The following is a 17,412-nucleotide window of genomic DNA, read 5'->3' on the forward strand; positions in this document are numbered from 1 at the left end:
GGACCTGGCCAGGAATGGGACACAAGTTCCGCCTTGTGTCTTCCTGACAGGAGCCCTGCACCGCGCTGGACGCTCCCCTTGACACTCCCAGCCAGCTGGGGTACTGATCCCACCCTTCCCCGGCCGCTGCCCCGGGAGTGGGGAGGTAGAGAGAGCCACACCCGAAACACCTTTCCACGATAAACTTTTATTCTCTATCTTATTATTAATGGTGGCGGAATTAAAACTAAAACCCAAACGAAAACGAGTACTAGTACTAACACACTAATCAATTTGAGATGACTTCCCCATCATTCCCAAAGCTAGAGGAGGAAGGGGGCTGCAAGGGGCTTAGAGCAGTGGAAGGTCCCAGGCCCAGCTGGGGTTGGGACGAGTGTGTGTGTGTGTGTGTGTGTGTGTGTGTGTGTGTAGAGGGGTGGGTTCCGGGGGGGGGTGGAAGAGGGCCGAGGGGGGAGGATAGAAGGAGGCGGTAGAGTTTCAGGGCGGGGAGGGGGGCGCTGGGGCGCAGTGACGGGAACCAATGAGCTGCCAACTCGCGCGTCTCCGGCGTGACTGCCGAGATTGACGTGGAGGACACGTCAAATTGATTCCCGCACGCTGCAGCCTCCCGGTCAGACGAATTTCTCCCAATCGGATGAAGTTCACCCTGGGCCTGGGGTCGCGGGCGTGGAGAGTGTCCTGGGAGGGGGCAGCAGCGGCGGGGGCAGGCCCTGGAGCGGGCGGCAGCGCGCTCCGCTGCCGCGCACAGCGCGTCTCCAGCCCGCGGCTGGGCCGCCGCGGCTCTCGGCTCTCGCGCGCCCTCCCTCTATGCCTCTCCCGCGGCGGCGGCGGCGCCCAAGCTCTCCCGGACTGCGCCGGGCCCAGCCCCGGCCACCCCGGCCACCCCGGCGCCAGGCAGCTGGCCGGCCCGCTCGCTATGGGTAAGGGGCGGGCGACAGGCAGGGCTCGGGCGGGCTGATGAGGTGGGTCGGGTCCGCCTGCCTCCCTTCCCTCTCGTCCGCTTTCCCTGGGCGACCCAGTCCTGGGTCCTGGAGAAGCTGCATTCTCCTCTGATCCCCAGCCTTCAGGGGGCAGTTGAGCAAGTCTGGGAAGGGAGTGTTCCAAGTAGACGCGCTAAAAGTCGCGAAAGGGCACGGAGGGCTACAATGCGCCGCGCTCCACTCCGCGGCTCCTCTGCGCCCTTGCCCACTCCAAGCCAGACCCAGGCGGTTTGCCCTTGGACTCCGAGCTGTCTGGGGACCCACAGGTCACCTTTGGAAGTGCGCCTGGGTGCAGTCCCTCGCTCCGCGTGGGGACCCTTGGCTAACCCGCCGGGTGTTTTCTCCCCTTCCGGCTCACTCTTGTCTGGCGCATCCGCAGAGCAGACGTATGGCGAGGTGAACCAGCTGGGCGGTGTGTTCGTCAACGGCCGCCCCCTGCCCAACGCCATCCGCTTGCGCATTGTGGAGCTGGCGCAGCTGGGCATCCGACCCTGTGACATCAGTCGGCAGCTCCGCGTATCCCACGGCTGCGTGAGCAAGATCCTGGCGCGCTACAACGAGACCGGCTCCATTCTGCCCGGGGCCATCGGGGGCAGCAAGCCCCGCGTCACCACTCCCAACGTGGTCAAGCATATCCGGGACTACAAGCAAGGAGACCCTGGCATCTTTGCCTGGGAGATCCGCGACCGGCTGCTGGCCGACGGCGTCTGTGACAAGTACAATGTGCCTTCGGTGAGCTCCATCAGCCGCATCCTGCGCAACAAGATCGGCAGCCTGGCGCAGCCCGGACCGTACGAGGCAAGTAAGCAGCCGCCGTCGCAGCCTACGCTGCCCTACAACCACATCTACCAGTACCCCTACCCCAGTCCCGTGTCGCCCACGGGCGCCAAGATGGGCAGCCACCCCGGGGTCCCGGGCACGGCGGGCCACGTCAGCATCCCGCGCTCATGGCCCTCGGCACACTCGGTCAGCAACATCCTGGGCATCCGGACGTTTATGGAGCAAACAGGTCAGTTGTGGCGGCCTCCGTAGCCTTCTATTAAGGGGCAGAACCTGGGGCGGGCAGGCTTGCAGGAGAGGACTCACACTCGCTCTCCTCCCGGGACCGGTTCTGGCTCAGGGGAGGGCTCCACACTGGCCAGGGAGGCTGGGGGTCCTGGGCCTTTTGTAAGAGACCTCGGACATCTTGAACTTTTTATGACAAATATGGAAAATATTTCCCAAATAGAAGAGCAATCGCCGACCACAAATTTGGAGGCCTGAAATTGTGCCTTTTCATTCTTGCAAAAAGTATGCAAGCCCCTTTTGCCAAATCTAAGGGGGAAAAAAACCCGCTCAATTTTGAGACCCTTTCTTTAGCTCTCAGAATCATTCACGATTTCCCAAGGGTTCTGTCCCCCACTCCCAGGCCCAGTGGCTCTTCTGAGTTAAAGGAAAAGGGATCTTGTGGTCGATTGAGTGGCCTACATCTCTAAGGTCCTGTGGCCTTGCAGGTCCTGGAGTTTGCGGTGATGGCTGGTGGGGCTGCAGCCACCTTCACAAGGATTTGTCATTTATCTGCAATTAAAGCGTAACACACTATAGGTCAAGTGGGTGACGAGGAAGATGGGGAAGGCGAGAGGTTTGGAACAACTTTGATGCCTGGCTGGGAAAGAAACCAGCCAGAATCGGGTCTGGATTTCTTTGCGCTCTCCCCAGCTGCCAGCAGCTGGCCAGGGGATGGCACACTCTTAGGTGATCAGACTCAGGAGGAGGGCAAGAAGCAAAATTCACCATAGCCTAGGAGGAAAGAGTGGTGGCTGGAAAGAAACTGTGAGTGCTCAGCTCCAGCAGCAGCAGCGCCTCTGTGGCCCTGCTCTGGCTTTGTGTCTCCTGGTGGCTCTAACCCAGCCTAAGGCTAAAGCTTCCCATGGAATGGCAGTGGGCAGCTGGTCCGGAGGTGACTCCACCAAGCCTGCACGCAGATCTGGAGGTTTCCCTTGGTTCCTGGCACACACAAGGGCCCGGGGAGCAACTGTGTGCTTCTATCTGACCGGTGGGGACAACAATGTTGACGCTTCTTTTGGGAAACCCTGGGCGTTTCCAGAGGCAGTTCTCGTAGAATCGTCTCCCTGCCCTCCAGATGCTTGTGCAGATGTTGAGAAATCAATACAATTTTCATGAGGTTGCTGTAGCTTTGAACTCGGAAATTTCTGGGAGCCGTGTCTGGACAATGGAGCGGCCGCTTTGGCCGAGTCTGCCCAGGCTTTGACTCAGCAGCAGCCTCCCGTTCGTGGGAAACGGGTTGAAGTCTAGGAGGACCGGGCAGCAGGCCTGGCTGCCTTTCCTCTGCCCCACCCGGAGTGGTGAACATCCCAGTCCCTGCCGCCTCCTGGTGGAGTGTCAGGCCACCTACAAATTTTGTGGGACCCCTGGCCGTGTCTTCAGATACAAATTGGGTGGTTGGCCACACGTGTGCCCAGGGCAGATTCGGAGGCACCTTTTAATCCGTCCTCTCTCTCCTGCAGGGGCCCTGGCTGGGAGCGAAGGCACCGCTTACTCTCCCAAGATGGAAGACTGGGCCGGCGTGAACCGCACGGCCTTCCCCGCCACCCCCGCAGTGAATGGGCTAGAGAAACCTGCCTTAGAGGCAGACATTAAATACACTCAGGTAACCAGGAGGCACGTGAGGCCGTGACCTTAAGTAGGGAAGCAGAAGGTTTGGGGAAGTGGAGAAAAAGAGAGAGAAAGAAAAGAAAAAATTTCCAGGCAGAGAGATGGTTGTATCTGGCAGCCGGCCAGCAAGCGTCCTTTCTGTCCTTTCCTCAAGCGTACTAGTTTGGGAGAGTCTGACTTTAGAGGGGTTGACTTGCCTTTGCCAAGATAGCTTAGCTAAAAAAAGCTGGAACTCCAGATGACGAATCCACAGTCAAGGGCCTTCTTTCTCTAAATCCCGATATGAATACCATGACCCCTTCAAATCGTTATTTGTAACAGTTTGAGTGAATTCTTAGAAATCACTTTGCCAAAGAGTCCTGACTAGGAAATTTAGAGGCCAGGCCTCGCATGGGGATAATGGATGGGCACAGGACGTGGGGGAGCGATAATGGACGAAAACCCCCGTCTCAGTGATGGCGTGGGCTAGAGAAGGCAGGATTTTCTGCTGCTGACGGTCCCTCTCTGTCCCCGCAGTCGGCCTCCACCCTCTCTGCCGTGGGCGGCTTTCTCCCCGCCTGCGCCTACCCGGCCTCCAACCAGCACGGCGTGTACAGCGCCCCGGGTGGCGGCTACCTCGCCCCGGGCCCGCCGTGGCCGCCTGCGCAAGGTCCTCCTCTGGCGCCCCCCGGGGCCGGCGTAGCTGTGCATGGCGGGGAACTCGCGGCAGCAATGACCTTCAAGCATCCCAGCCGAGAAGGTGAGGAGCGCAGGGAGTGGGGCGGGTGGATGCTGGAAGGGTTAGGAAGGGTACTGGGGAGCGGGTGTGAGCCTGGGAAAAGGGAGAGCGGGTGGGGAAGAGGTGGGTCCTGGGCATGAACCCTTCTTCTGGGTTAACCTTTAAGCATGTAGCTTCTTGGAGCAGATTAGTTCTGACAGGTGTCCCTATAAAGGTACCCGAGGTTGATAGAGACTGGCCCCAAGACTGTCCCCTCCACTTATGATGGGAGAGGAGAAAGGAGGTCCTTCTGGCACACGGGACGCGTGGGTTTGGATCCGGTTCTGGCACCTTCGACCAAGTTCCTGCTTCTTTCTGGGTTTCTGTTTCTCCATCCAGAGACACGTCTAGCAGGCACCCTCCAGGCTCACCTTTCTGTAGACCTGTTCTGGCACCTAAGCCCTTTAGGTGGGGTTGGACTTGCTAGTGGCACCTAACCTCCATCCCAGGACCCTTCCCGTCTCTGCCCCACTGCCCATCTGTTTTTTCCAGGTTCCTTAGAGAGAAAAAAAGGCGTTTGGATTCTTTTTCTTAAATACACACTGTGGGAAAGTAGAGGCCATGTGAATCAGTGTCCTTTACTCCAGGCTCAGGAGCTTTCTGTGGTTGTGGGTGGTGGTGGTGGTGGGTGTGGGGGGGGGGGGTTCTCTCTTTCTGTGGAAAATGTGCCTGGGAGTCTTGCCTCCTTTTCCGCTTCCTCCTCCTCTTCCTTTTCCATAAGTCCACTTCCTGAAAAGTCAAGGAACAGATTTTAGGTATTTCACTGACAGTCAGCAGTGTGAGGGGGATCTTCTCACACAACCAGGAGGGTTCCAGTTTTTCCTTTAACTTGGGAAAAGCTCACCAGCCCTTGAGTCCTCATTTTCTTTGTTGTTAAAAGGAATGGCTTGATTTGCTAAGTTCAAACTTGCCAGTGCTTAGGTTCTGAGCACCAGAAATTTGCAACTTCAACCAACCTGGGAAAGGAAAGGGTCACCCCAGGGCGTCCCAGCCCCAGCAGAGAAAGAGACAAGGCACAAACCTGGGGGACAGCGTGGAGTTCCCAGATTATAAAAGGATTTTTACTAGCTGCTTTGCCTCCACCTGTCCAGGGCTGGAAGCGAGGTGGATGTAGTGGCAGGTGGCAGTGGGCAGGCAGGGGACAGGAGGGCCATCCTCCTTGGTGCTGCCCAGGCAAAAAGTGCTATTTCCAAGTAGTCTTGATAAGATAGGAGGGCATGCCCTGGGGAGTGGGGGTGGGGTTGGGGGCAGGAAGGAAATAAAGATGCCATCCACAACAGTGAAATGAAGGGAGAAAAATACTTTTTCTATTTCTACCTTTCCTAGAGCACAGACATCCTGGGATATTAGGATAATGTTCACTTGCATAGTTACAGACAAATCCAAATAAGGAAAATTTATAAAAATTGGGATTTAGAGCTCTTTTAAACTTTAAGTTTAATTTAAATAGGATACTATCATTTACTCATTTATAGAAAAATCCAAGTGAAGGAAATGTTAAAAGTTGAGAGTAAGAACTCCTTTAAGCTTTATGTTTAAGGATAGTTAAGGGGTCGCAGATGAGCTCTTCACTCATCCTCAGCCTCCAATCAACCTGTTTTCTCAACAACTGAGGTTATCTGTCGAAATCGAAATCAAAATAAAATTTACCACATTACACAAATCACTTAAATAAGCAGGTTCTTTTGAATTAAAAATGTATAACCACAGATTTGAAATATTTCCCTGGGTTCATCTTAAGGAGAAGGAAGACTTAGAAAAAAGACCCACAGTCTTCAGAGGAATGCATTTGTTTTCAATAGAGCCACTTTGCTCTGGAGGCATTTTAAGCTCTACATTAGACACAAATTATAAAGTGCAGATAATAAGCCAAAGGTAACACACACAGTTCCTAATTCTAAACTACCTGTCTTAATTTGTGGTGAAGTTGCGGGGAAGCTGATTTTAACATTAAGCCTCACTGGTGATTGATTTTCTTTAGAAGACACTTTCCTTTTCAGAAATACAGGGTCATTGAATGGTGCTGGCATAAGTCCCTTTTACCATTATATCGGTTTCCTATTATGTAATATCCCACCTGTTTTTAAAAACTACAGCAATAATTTGTTACTCTAGTTATTAAATTAATAATTTAATTTTGTGGTCCTCCAAGTTCTTTAAAGGTTCTAATAAAAGATAATCAGATAACTTGGGGACACCATTAGCAATGATTTCTCAAGCTGGCATGCAACTGTTTGTGTTCGAACAGGAATATAGAAATAATCATTCATTATCTATCTATTTTCACAGCCTGAAAATTACATACATGCTTGGGTTATGGATTTTTACTCCTTACTGGTAGAACAGCTGACTTCAAAGATCTATTCCCTCAACACAACTGGTCTTTGGAAAGACAGAAAAATAATAAGAATCACTGCCTTTTATTTTCTGATCAGTTCTTAAGAAATTAATATCTTCAAAGAAACCTGTCCCAGAGGACAATTTACTATCAGCAATTGTTCAATTCATAAGAATAGTGAGAATAGTATTTAGTGAATTCCTTTTCAGTAAGAAAAAATTTTTCTGTGTAATGAAAAGCAATTTAATACAATAAATGCTCAGTAAAAGCAAATACCTTTGATCACCTAACACATACACACCACACACGCACAGTGCAATATATATCAATATGTCCTCCAAATTAGTGCAAATGAACAGCTTAACAGTTACTCTAAGTGAAACTTAATCAAATGTCAAATAGAAAATTTAGCATTTAATTAGATATTAATTGATTAATTGTGTTATTTAATACTATAATTAATTTTTTTTCTTATTTTTTAAAAAGGTAGTGAGTCTGGGTTTCCTATTATGTAGGTAAAAAGTATGATTTACATTTCCCATCCCCTGAAAGGAAACTTTAATTTTTGGGAATTGAGAAGAATAGAAAAAGTTTCGCTTAATCTTCACTTGGAGAGGCTGACATTCTAGCAATCTCCACCCACATCCAAATGTCTTTTCACAGCCAGGGCACGACCATCTCCCCTTCCCCACCCTTAGGTGACAGACACCACCAGATGTTCCCTCAAGACAGCTGGTATTTACAGGATGTTTTCAGAGACCCTCGAAACCTCAGGGTTTTAAGTCCCTCCTCGTGGGGCTCTGGAATGACTAAAGATTTGGAAATCAAATCTATAAGATATTGCATACGCACAAAGAAAATGTATTGCTTATATTTGTTAAAGATAACTTGCAGCTTCGCTCCAGTTACCTTTGCCTCGGGATTGGTTCTTGGAAGATCCTAAAAGTAAACTTTGTCAAAGAGCACTAGGGCGCTGGCATTGTCGCACCCGGACGCTGGCAACCCCGGCCTCCGTTTGACCCAGCCCCGGGGATCCCTTCCCAGACCCGTGCCTCCCCTCAGCGGTGGTCTCAGAGTGCCCTGCAATTGCAGTTGAATATTTAAAAAATGCCTCTCCCCATTCTTAGCCCCTGAATTAAATGAGCCTGACCTAGGCCCCGGCCTCCGAGGGCCCAGAAGTACCCATCCATGTTGTCCTATGGAGGGAATGGAGGGCAGGAGGGGCCCTATGAGGAAGGATGGCTCGGACAGGGCTAAAAACACAGCAGGATTCGCCCCTGTAGGGTGGGATGCAGTCTTCCTGGGTGTTTATTTTTCATGAGTTCAGTTTCTTGCTTGTCTCTAAGGTAACCGTCCCTTGGCTGAGAAACCTCCACCTCCTCAGATGTTTTCTAAACAGGTCCTCACTTTGAAGTGTGTGTCCACGGTAGAAAGAAAAGGTCTGAATACTTGTTGGCTGGGCGGCCACAACTTTGTTTAGGAAAAAGAGCTGAGAGCCAGGGAAAAGCAGAGGGGCCACTCTGTCCTGGGAAGGTCTTTAGACCTCTTTAAAACCTCAATGAAACCGTGTGTTTTCGTGTGTGTGTGTGTGTGTCTTGCACAGAGGTGGTTGGCCCAGCTCTGCGCAGCCACAGCAAGTTGCGCCTGAGGCTGAGGCGAGGGAAGCTGCAGGAGAAAAAAAAATCCAGAGTTCCCCTTACTTCAAATCGAGGCGCTCCAAGCTCCCCCTTTAAAGGAGGACTTGGGGAAAAAAGAAAATTGAAAATAGGCCCCTGTAGGTATAAACAAACTGTGGATCCTAGTGTAGGAGAAGCAGAGTGGCCCAAGGTTGGGAAAGGAAAAACAGGCTTGCGCAATCGTGGCGTCACTTTCTGGCTTCCAGTGGCAAAACTTGGGCCCCTTCCCAAGCCCCTAAATAATAGAGTAAGGCGCAGAATACTGCCCGATCTGGCAATCCCACTGTCACTTAATCCGGAGGCCCACAGGTCCCAGGACGTGCTGTGCCCACAGTGGTGAGCGCATCTGGATCCCCGGACCTCGTGGGCACAACGTAGTTTGCCGCTCACTTAAAGCGCAACTGCCTCCTACGTCGGAGGAATCCAGGCCGCTCCAGGGAAATCTCTGGTGGCTCATTTCCCGCAAGATTTCCCCATGCCCACAGCGAGCTCCGAGCCGCGGGTGTCAGCGGACTCGACGCATTGGCTGCTCTTCGCACTTGTGCGCGCGCCTGGGGTTTGGAAAGGGTGAGGGTCCGCGCAACGTTAGAGTCCCGTTCCCTTCTGCGGAAGTCGCCATCAGACCTGAAACCTTCCCAGCCCTCAGCGCCCTTCACTTCCTTTACTGAGCAGGTGGTGAGGGGGTTGGACGGCAACGGGAATTGCACCTGGCCAGCGGTCAGTGTTTGCAGATGGCCTTGCGAGGAGTCCCGCTTGCCAAGGCTCTCCTTGCAAGTGGCTCTCCTAGCGGGAGAGGAAGGGCTGGTCGCCCATGGAAGCTTGGGGTCTCTGGAGAGCGCGAGTCTCTGCTTCACTCTTCCAGAGCCTTCAAGGGTTGAGCGCTCACGACCTCGCTCTGCAGGCGTCCTGAGTCCCAGTGCCTCTCGCACTGCGCGGCGCTAGGTAGTGATCCGACGCCTCTGTGCTTCCTCCCGCAGTGGCTGACAGGAAGCCTCCCAGCCCCGGCAGCAAGGCCCCGGACGCCCTCAGTAGCTTACACGGACTGCCCATCCCGGCCTCGACCTCCTAGGGGCAGCTCTCCCCGGACCCAAGCCCGGAGGGAACGGCAGGCGGACCCGGGCGCACAGGTCTGCGCGGCGGCCCCGGCAATCGGCGCCGGCAGGATCGGAGGACTCGCGGAGGAGGAAGCCAGTGCCGGCCCGCGGGGTGCACGCCCAGCCAGCCCCCAGGCCCAGCCCTGCCTCTGGCCCGACCCACCACACTTCCTTTATTGGTCTGGGTTTTTAGGCTTCTCTGAACTTTGGTTTTAGACTGTCGTACCCTCTTCGCAATCCTTGCTCTGACGTGGCCTCCTTCGCTCTGCCAGCTTCAAATTTCTTTTTTGTCACTCTCTTGTCCGTCTCCGTCTCGCCTCTCTCCCTCTTTCCTTCCCCCCTCTTTCTTTCTCACTCTCCCTCCCTTCCCTTTCTCTTTCCCTTCCGCCCTACCTTCCACCCCGGCTTTCCCCGACCTTCCAGGGCTCCCTCTGCCCTTCCACTCTCTTTTCCTTGCTCCGACCTCTGCTCCAGTCCCGCTCCTTCCCCCGTCTCCTCTTTCTAGTCCTCTATATGCTATCAGCCCTTTTTCCTGGTCCATCCCTGTCGTTCCTTCTCTCTCTCTCTCTGGTTCTACTGCCAAGGGCCCTAGTTCCCTTTGTTTTACTGCTTCCCCAACCCTCCCTCAGTCCCTGAGAGCCCTAGAGCCATCTCGGTGACAGTCCCTTCTCTGGCACCTGGGACTTTGTAGCCTTCACTCCTCTGAGCCCACCAGCCCTAATGGAGGGGGGCTCAAACCTAGGAAGTGGACAGAAAAGCCACAGCCTTTATTTTGTATATTTTTTTGTAATAACAAACCCTAAATAACCCTCCATGAACTGTCCTCTCCCGTCGATCCCCGCAGCATATTGTCTGGAAATCTGTTTTCTTTCTCAGAGCCCAGTGGCCGCCGGGCTTCTCTTCCCTTCTGAGATGATGTCACCCCAAAGAAGACTGGGGTAGGAGTAGGGAGCACAGGGGTTGTTGGTGTTTTCAGTGCTTAGAAAACTGGGTTGTCCTGCAGGTGTCTCCTCCCACCCCTCCACTCGCAACACTTGCTAGGGAATCCGACCAGTGGTAAACACATCAGCACCTTTTGGTGTTCAGGGGTCAGCACATTTGTTAATTTAAACCACAGACTGCTTCCAGGTACAAAGGTTCATTTGGACTTCTGGTTTGCAAGGGATGAGGGTTAAAACAAAACAAAACAAAACAAACAACAAAAACAACAACAAAAACAACCCAGAAAGTATCTTCTAGAGCCAGCCGCAAGAGCTGTGAGCTGCTTCCAAGTTAGGCGAGCTGGTGGTGGTACCCTGGACATAATGCAATTCTGTAGTCATAGCAATATCCCTGGCGAGAGCCTAACATTGCCTGTTAAAGGTGGCTGCCTCTGAATAAAGGAAAGCGTCTGAAAGGTGTGTGGTGAGGTGAGCAAGTCTGTTTCTGAGCGCAGAGTGTTGAGTTCTTACTCCGCAGCTACCCTCTCCCCTGAGTTCCTAGGATGAACACTATCAAGGGAAATTATGCAGAAACCACCTTAAAATGCAGTTAATTCTGAAAAGAGTAAAATGGGCAAAAGGCAATGAGGCAGAATGGAGGATTTCTTCAGAACATTTCTAGGATTCTAAAAGCTAAAGAAGACAATCCCAGGCTACCAAGTAATCTAGGGGGTTTGCACTACAAAGGGGCTTCCGGCTAATTGTTTTTTTTTTCCTCCCTCTGTTTGACTTTCTAAAACTGATGGAAGAGATTTTTGAATTGAAGTTGCTGTTTGTGAGTGGAGCTGCCTGCTTGGTGTGTGCACTGGTCCCACCTAGGGGACTAGTGGTAAACAGTTTTTGTCTCAACTCTTTGTGATAGTATCTGTTGAAGGTATCAATTATAAAACAGTACTTACTTTTTTCCTAGAGAGACTCTTCTTCTCAGATTCAAAGTCTCTTGTCTTTTTTTTTTTTTTAAAGTTTCACTTTGTAGACAGTGTTAGTGATGGCTAGGGATTTGATTTATTTTCTTTAGACTACATAGCAAGGTATGAATTAGAGGGCTTGTGCTTGGAAACTGGGTGACACTATCTCATCAGAGAGGCAGGATTGAGACTTGGACTTTGAGACTGAAGTCCTCAGCCTTCCATGGCAGCATATCCTGTAGAAGAGCTTGTCATACTGATAATAGGATAAAAGTATGACAGAGAAGCATGTTCGCAAGTCCCCCATCCTCTCAGCCTGTCTCCTTGTGCTTAGATGAGCATTGCATGCTCCATCGTGACGTCCTGGACAGAATTTTCATGCACCCATTTGTGCTGCCTGGAGAAGGACTGGCTTGCTCAGGCCAGGAGGAAGACATCACATCCCTTTCTGAAGGAATGAGAAGAATCTATATGACAACTTCTACCTTTGAGTTGTCACCATCCCCATTTCCCTGCTATGGCCCACTTCTGTGTTTGAGCTGATCAGGGTTATGGGGGAGAAGAGCTGGGAAATGTGCCCCAGGGTGGATGCAAAGCACCTGTGTTTTAAGTGCCACCTGCAAAGGGAGGCATTTTTCAAATCTGCCTCTTGTTCCCTGTATCCTGTGGCTGGAGGCGGGTCTTTGAGTTCCCTGGCTCTGGGGCGAGCATTCACTGAGGATAGGCAGCCTTCGTCCCAGAGACAGCAGGCTCTGACATTTCATGTGGGGTGTGGAGGGACATACCCCCTCTCTCGCGGCTGGGGGTCACGGAACATCTTAGTGAACTTGGCTTAAATCTCTGCTCCACTGTATGTGTCAGGGGACTGGGACCTCTTGGAACCTGTCTGTGAAATGTAGCCTTCAATGCAGTAACGCGCAAGGTGACCTGGCCTGTAGGAAGACTGCCACTGGTGTGGCTTCACCTCTCTGGAGACAATTTTGCTTATCTGTTAACAAAAGTTAGAGGAATCACTTGTAAGGTTGGTGGGAGACCCAGAATTTAAATATTTTCCAAAAGATCCCATTGGAATATTGCACTTTTGCTCTTTGTTCGTATGGATCTGTGGAGGAACTGAGAGCTCATAATAAAATTATGCAGCATCACGTCAGGTAGAATAATTTGAGAAACAATCACTCCCTAAACGCAGTTTGTCTTTGCCTTTTATTTTTTTAATTTAAGAATAAGTTTTTTTAGAAAAATATAGAGATGTAACCCAAAGAAAATAAAGACATAATCAGATAGCCCTCTGATTTTTTGAAAGAATAGAAATAATATATGCATATCACTAAAAAACTCAAGCAGTACAGAAACATTAAAATGAAAAGTGGAAGTTCTTCCTGCTCTCATTTTTGTTCTTAAAGGTGAATGCTGTTATAGTATTTTGTGAATCTTTCCAGGAAAAACATGCATGCAGGAAAATATCTGTTTCTGTCTATGTGTTATTTGAAAGTGCACACTAATGAGTTGTGCTGTGCACACACAGACATGAGCTGAAGATCTGCTCTTTGTGTACCACCAGCTTCAGCTCCAATGTACCCACTTTATTCTCGTGAATGGATGTCTATTACCGAGGATTTATTAAAAACAGGGTATTTGTAAAGAGGGCCAGCTTCGTGCTTTAAATGAATAAAGACAGGATTTTGTTGTGTTCATTATTGGAGGAAGTACTTGCAATGGATTGTAATAACTTCCCTGCCAAAGGTAGCTGTTTTTTGGCAAGAAGTAAGGAAAACAAACCAAAGGAAAGGAGGATTGAGGGGCAAGAGGCATGAAGTTTTGCCCTTCTTGAATATGCCCCGAGTTGTTCTACAGATCACTGAAGGGCATTTGAAAGTGTGAGGGGAAGGCTTCCTCTCCTTTGGAGGGAGTCAGTCTCTCTGGGCCAGGAAAGAGACATGGAGGCAGAGGGGTGCGGGAAAACCTTGTGTGAAGAAATACTGGCTACAAATAAAGTTTAGATTTTCAATACTGGCACAAGCATTTTTTTAAACCTATCCCAAATTCAATTTACTAAAATCCACGTGGAATTAACCTCCTGACGAGTGAACTCCACTCACTGACAACTGTATTTCTGCCATTTGTGTGTTTCTGGTAAGAAGGATGGAATTTATTTAATTGAACTGTGGTTTCGGTAAAGCACACTGTAGATTTCCTGGCATCAGCTTCCCTAGCTAGGATTACATTGGCCTGGGTTTCTTTTCAAAAGAAACTCTACCTGCCCCATGTAATGCTGGATGATATGAATTTAGAATCTTGCTAGAATGTGCCTGAGGAACTCAGTTGAAAGGACTGTGCATCCAGACAGGCTATATAATAAGAAACATTTGAATCCCTTCTTTTAATGGGCAAGATTTATGCACAAAGTGGTATTTGGTTTTCACCTTGACCTTGCTGTCTGAACCATAGCCTTACTCACTGAAGAAATGTCCTATGGTTGAGATATTTCTAGCCAAACGTTTGTATCTCAACCTTAAATTTTTTTTTCGGTTTTTTTTTTTTTTTTTAAACAGAACAAGGAAGAATCACACTGTCTTCTTTTTCAAGGCCATAAAATGAGAACCACACATTTAGCCCCAGTCCAACTTGGGAATTCTAAACACTTGGAACAATTATACTCAGTTTAGTCTGGTCCTTTCTTTGGAGTTGAAACCAGTTGAAACTCCTGCTGCACTCTAAAGAGCTCTTGTCCAGGAGATGCAGCCTGTGATTCTTGTTGGAACACACATCTGTTTCTGGCTGGCCAAATCCAAAAGTGGAATCCCAATTGCAGTTTTCATGGGTGGCAGAATTTCAACTGCATTATAATGTAACCACCTGGGTTGGCTTCACTTTCCTTTTTCTTCTTAAGGATGAAATAGGCAGATTAGTATTCATTCAGCTATTAAATTACATTTCCATCCTGTAACGTCTTATTTCCTTTTTCTCTGGTGAAATATATTGACTTGATGGATTATCTGCAGTGTCATTTCTTATATAGACCTCACAATTTTAACTTTCAGAGTTTCTTCCAGTCATTTGCGGATGTGGTTTTAGCTTTGTAAGATTTTATTTTACCCCAAACAACAAACAACAAAACAAAAATTACTAGATGGTTTTGATTTAACAACAATCTCTTGGATGAAAAGTAAGCAAGATATTTAAATGAATGGAAAGAAATTGACTTCTTAAAAAGTTGAATTGGAGCCTGAAACTTGTGAAACATAAAAAATGCTTCTCTGGCAAACAAGTTGTAATATGATTAGCTTGAACCGGGAAGCTGAAAGTATTATTCTGGCCACCAGGGGGAGCACATATTGTTCCAGGAGATGAAGACAAGCATGAAGATAAATAATACAATGTAAAAGATTTGTCGTTTTGTTAAAGTGGCGACTTTCCTGTTGTGAAGGTCTACTTACAAGAGAAGGGCTCTTGTTGTTGTTGTTATTATTATTATTGTTAGCCAGATGCTCGCACATGTGGTAAAAAATGGACTTTCTAGGCTCATCAACACATGACTTAGCAAACAAGTTAGCTTAGACATCAATAGCACCTCGAAAATAAGTTTCACTTCCAACTTTGACTGTAATATATACATAGATTGAAGTCTTTGAGTTTAAAATAAACATATGTGAATTTTAAAAGCAACTAGCCAGGCACAGTGGCTCACACCTGTAATCCCAGCACTTTGGGAGGTTGAGGAGGAAGGATTGCTTGAGCCCAGGAGTTTGAGACCATCCTGGGTGACCTAGCGAGACCCCATCGCTACCAAAAAAAAAAAAAAAAAAAAAATTAGCTGGATGTGGTGTGCATGCCCATAGTTCCAGCTACTTGGGAGGTTGAGGCAAGAGGATTCCTTGAGCCCAGGAGAGGGAGGCTGCAGTGAGCTGTGATTGCACCACTGCACTCCAGCCTGGGTGACAGAGTACGACTCTGTCTCAAAAACAAAAAACAAAAAACAAAAAACCAACCTAATCTAAACTGATATTTTTGGGAAATAAAATCAATTTCATTTATATTTGTGAAATTTTAATTTTTTTTTGGTTCATTTGAGTTTGTCTCTCATTTTAAGCAACTTATCTATATTTAGTGATCTTTTTGAAAGTTTTAATCATTTAAAGTGACAATACAATATTCTCTGTAAGGACCAACATATTACAGAGGCAACAAACAGCAAGGAAAATGATTATCTTCTCACTCTCTATTTATTTTAGGATAAAATCCAGAAAGATTACCATGGGTGAGGCAACGATAATTTATTTCTTAGATTTAAAAAAAGGAGCCTCTCTTACCATCTGTAATGTGGTCGTTTGCACATATTTAACTCAGAATACCAGCTGTGGAACATCTTTATGCAGGAGGCAGTTTAGGAAAAGATAGGGGATGTGTAGCTAAAAGTTGGCAGAGCTATCTGGTTCAAAGTCTCAGTTTTACCACTTACCAGTTGTGTTGCTTTGGGTAAATTTAGGCAAAACCTTTCAGCCTTAGTTTCCTCATCCGTTTAATGGAAATTATACCTCTCTCCCTGGGCTGCTGTGAGAACTAAATGTAATAATATACATAAAGAGTAGGGACTTGCTTTGGGTCACAGTCAGCTTTTATTAGTGTTATTATTGTTGCTGTTTTCTTCTTTTTCTTTGTACATCAACATTTTATGGTGAATTAAATCATGTTTTAACCTTGTAGACCACATTGGCTATTACATATATATTTAATATATATGTAATATATATATAATATATATGTAATGTATATAATATATGTAATGTATATAATATATGTAATGTATATTATATATGTAACGTATATAATATATGTAATACATATATAATATATGTAATGTATATTATATATGTAATGTATAATATATGTATTACATATATGTACATATATGTACATTACATGTACACATATATGTAATACATATATAATATATATGTTATACATATATATATATAATTTTTTTTAAAATTGTTTCTTGAGATAGGATCTCACTCTGTCACCCAGGCTGGAGTATAATGGTTTGATCATAGTTCACTGCAGCCTTGAACTCCTAGACTCAGGTGATCCTCCCACCTCAACCTCCTGAGTAGCTACAACTACAGCCATGCACCACCACACCTGGCTAATTTTTTAATTTTTAATTTTTTGTAGAGATGCAGTCTTGCTGTGTTGCCCAGGCTGGTTTTGAACTCCTGGGCTCAAGCCATCCTCCCACCTTGACCTCAGCCTCCCAAAGTGTTGGGATTACAGGCATGAGCCACCGCACCTGGCCTTGGCTATATATTAGATTCGTTGATGATCCAGAGCCCATCAAGACTGCTAACGCAAGTCTCTGAATTTACTGGAGCACTCGACAGCATCAGAGGGAAGAGCCACCATCACCTACTAATCATATCTGATGGCCCTGGGACATTCACCAAGACCTTAAGACTACTTGATGATTTCATGGCTAGACCTGTGAGGATTAACAGCCAGCAGGTCACTGCCATTACTGCATTGAAGCAGAGTTTGTGTAGCAAGTCCACTTAGATCAATTTTATGTGATCATGCTTTGTGTCATGTCTACAGATCCAGAATTGGTGTGCAGAGACCTCGTCCTGCTTGGAAAACGCATTCACCTCCAGGGGGCTGAAAAGCCTGTTGCATCTGCTGCTGACTTTAGTGCAATGATTACGGGCAGCCATGTTGGGCTTCAGTTTGTGTCTCTTTGATGAGTAAATGACTTTCGTTAAGGCAAAGCTACGTATTCTAGCTGCTACTGGAGACACCGCAAGATAGCACAAAAGCCTTTAACTCATCATCTTCGGGAAGAGTTACATTTCAAATCTTCCCTCTTTGAAAGATCCTATCAGATTTTTATGGCCATTGAGAGAGGAAACGTCCTGTCCATCTCAGATGTCATTTGAAATTCAAAATGTAGGTAAGAGCTTCATATATTGCTGAACTTTAACTAGAGGAAATCCTCAAATTCTCAAAGCCTTCCAAGGCACACACACCAAATTA

At 47.9% G+C, this 17,412-nt stretch overlaps 1 protein-coding gene across 3 annotated transcripts; it reads left to right on the plus strand.

Moving 5' to 3' along the window:
• The first annotated feature begins 585 nt into the window (after nucleotides 1–585).
• On the plus strand, nucleotides 586–13,495 carry PAX1 (paired box 1). 3 transcript variants are annotated; one of them, XM_034947087.3, is made up of 5 exons: nucleotides 586–920; nucleotides 1,360–1,989; nucleotides 3,488–3,630; nucleotides 4,152–4,374; nucleotides 9,384–13,495. In XM_034947087.3, the coding sequence occupies exons 1-5, from the start codon at nucleotides 635–637 to the stop codon at nucleotides 9,473–9,475; spliced, it is 1,374 nt and encodes a 457-aa protein (XP_034802978.1). In that variant the 5' UTR covers nucleotides 586–634; the 3' UTR covers nucleotides 9,476–13,495. The 3 variants fall into 3 exon arrangements, with proteins under 3 accessions (XP_034802978.1, XP_014198467.2, XP_063456963.1); XM_014342981.4 differs by having other exon boundaries at nucleotides 9,394–13,495; XM_063600893.1 differs by lacking the exon at nucleotides 586–920 and having other exon boundaries at nucleotides 1,146–1,989; nucleotides 9,384–9,615.
• The last annotated feature ends 3,917 nt before the right edge of the window (nucleotides 13,496–17,412 follow it).

This window comes from Pan paniscus, chromosome 21, assembly GCF_029289425.2.
Source record: "Pan paniscus chromosome 21, NHGRI_mPanPan1-v2.0_pri, whole genome shotgun sequence".
Classification (NCBI taxonomy): Eukaryota; Metazoa; Chordata; class Mammalia; order Primates; family Hominidae; genus Pan; species Pan paniscus.

What these genes read in the sequence shown, in the direction of transcription:
- PAX1 (XM_014342981.4), top strand. Translation starts at nt 635, where the DNA reads ATGAAGTTCACCCTGGGCCTGGGGTCGCGGGCGTGGAGAGTGTCCTGG. An exon ending in GACGTTTATGGAGCAAACAG is followed by an intron (nt 1,990 to 3,487) that starts GTCAGTTGTGGC and finishes TCTCTCCTGCAG; the next exon opens with GGGCCCTGGCTGGGAGCGAA. An exon ending in CAGACATTAAATACACTCAG is followed by an intron (nt 3,631 to 4,151) that starts GTAACCAGGAGG and finishes CTGTCCCCGCAG; the next exon opens with TCGGCCTCCACCCTCTCTGC.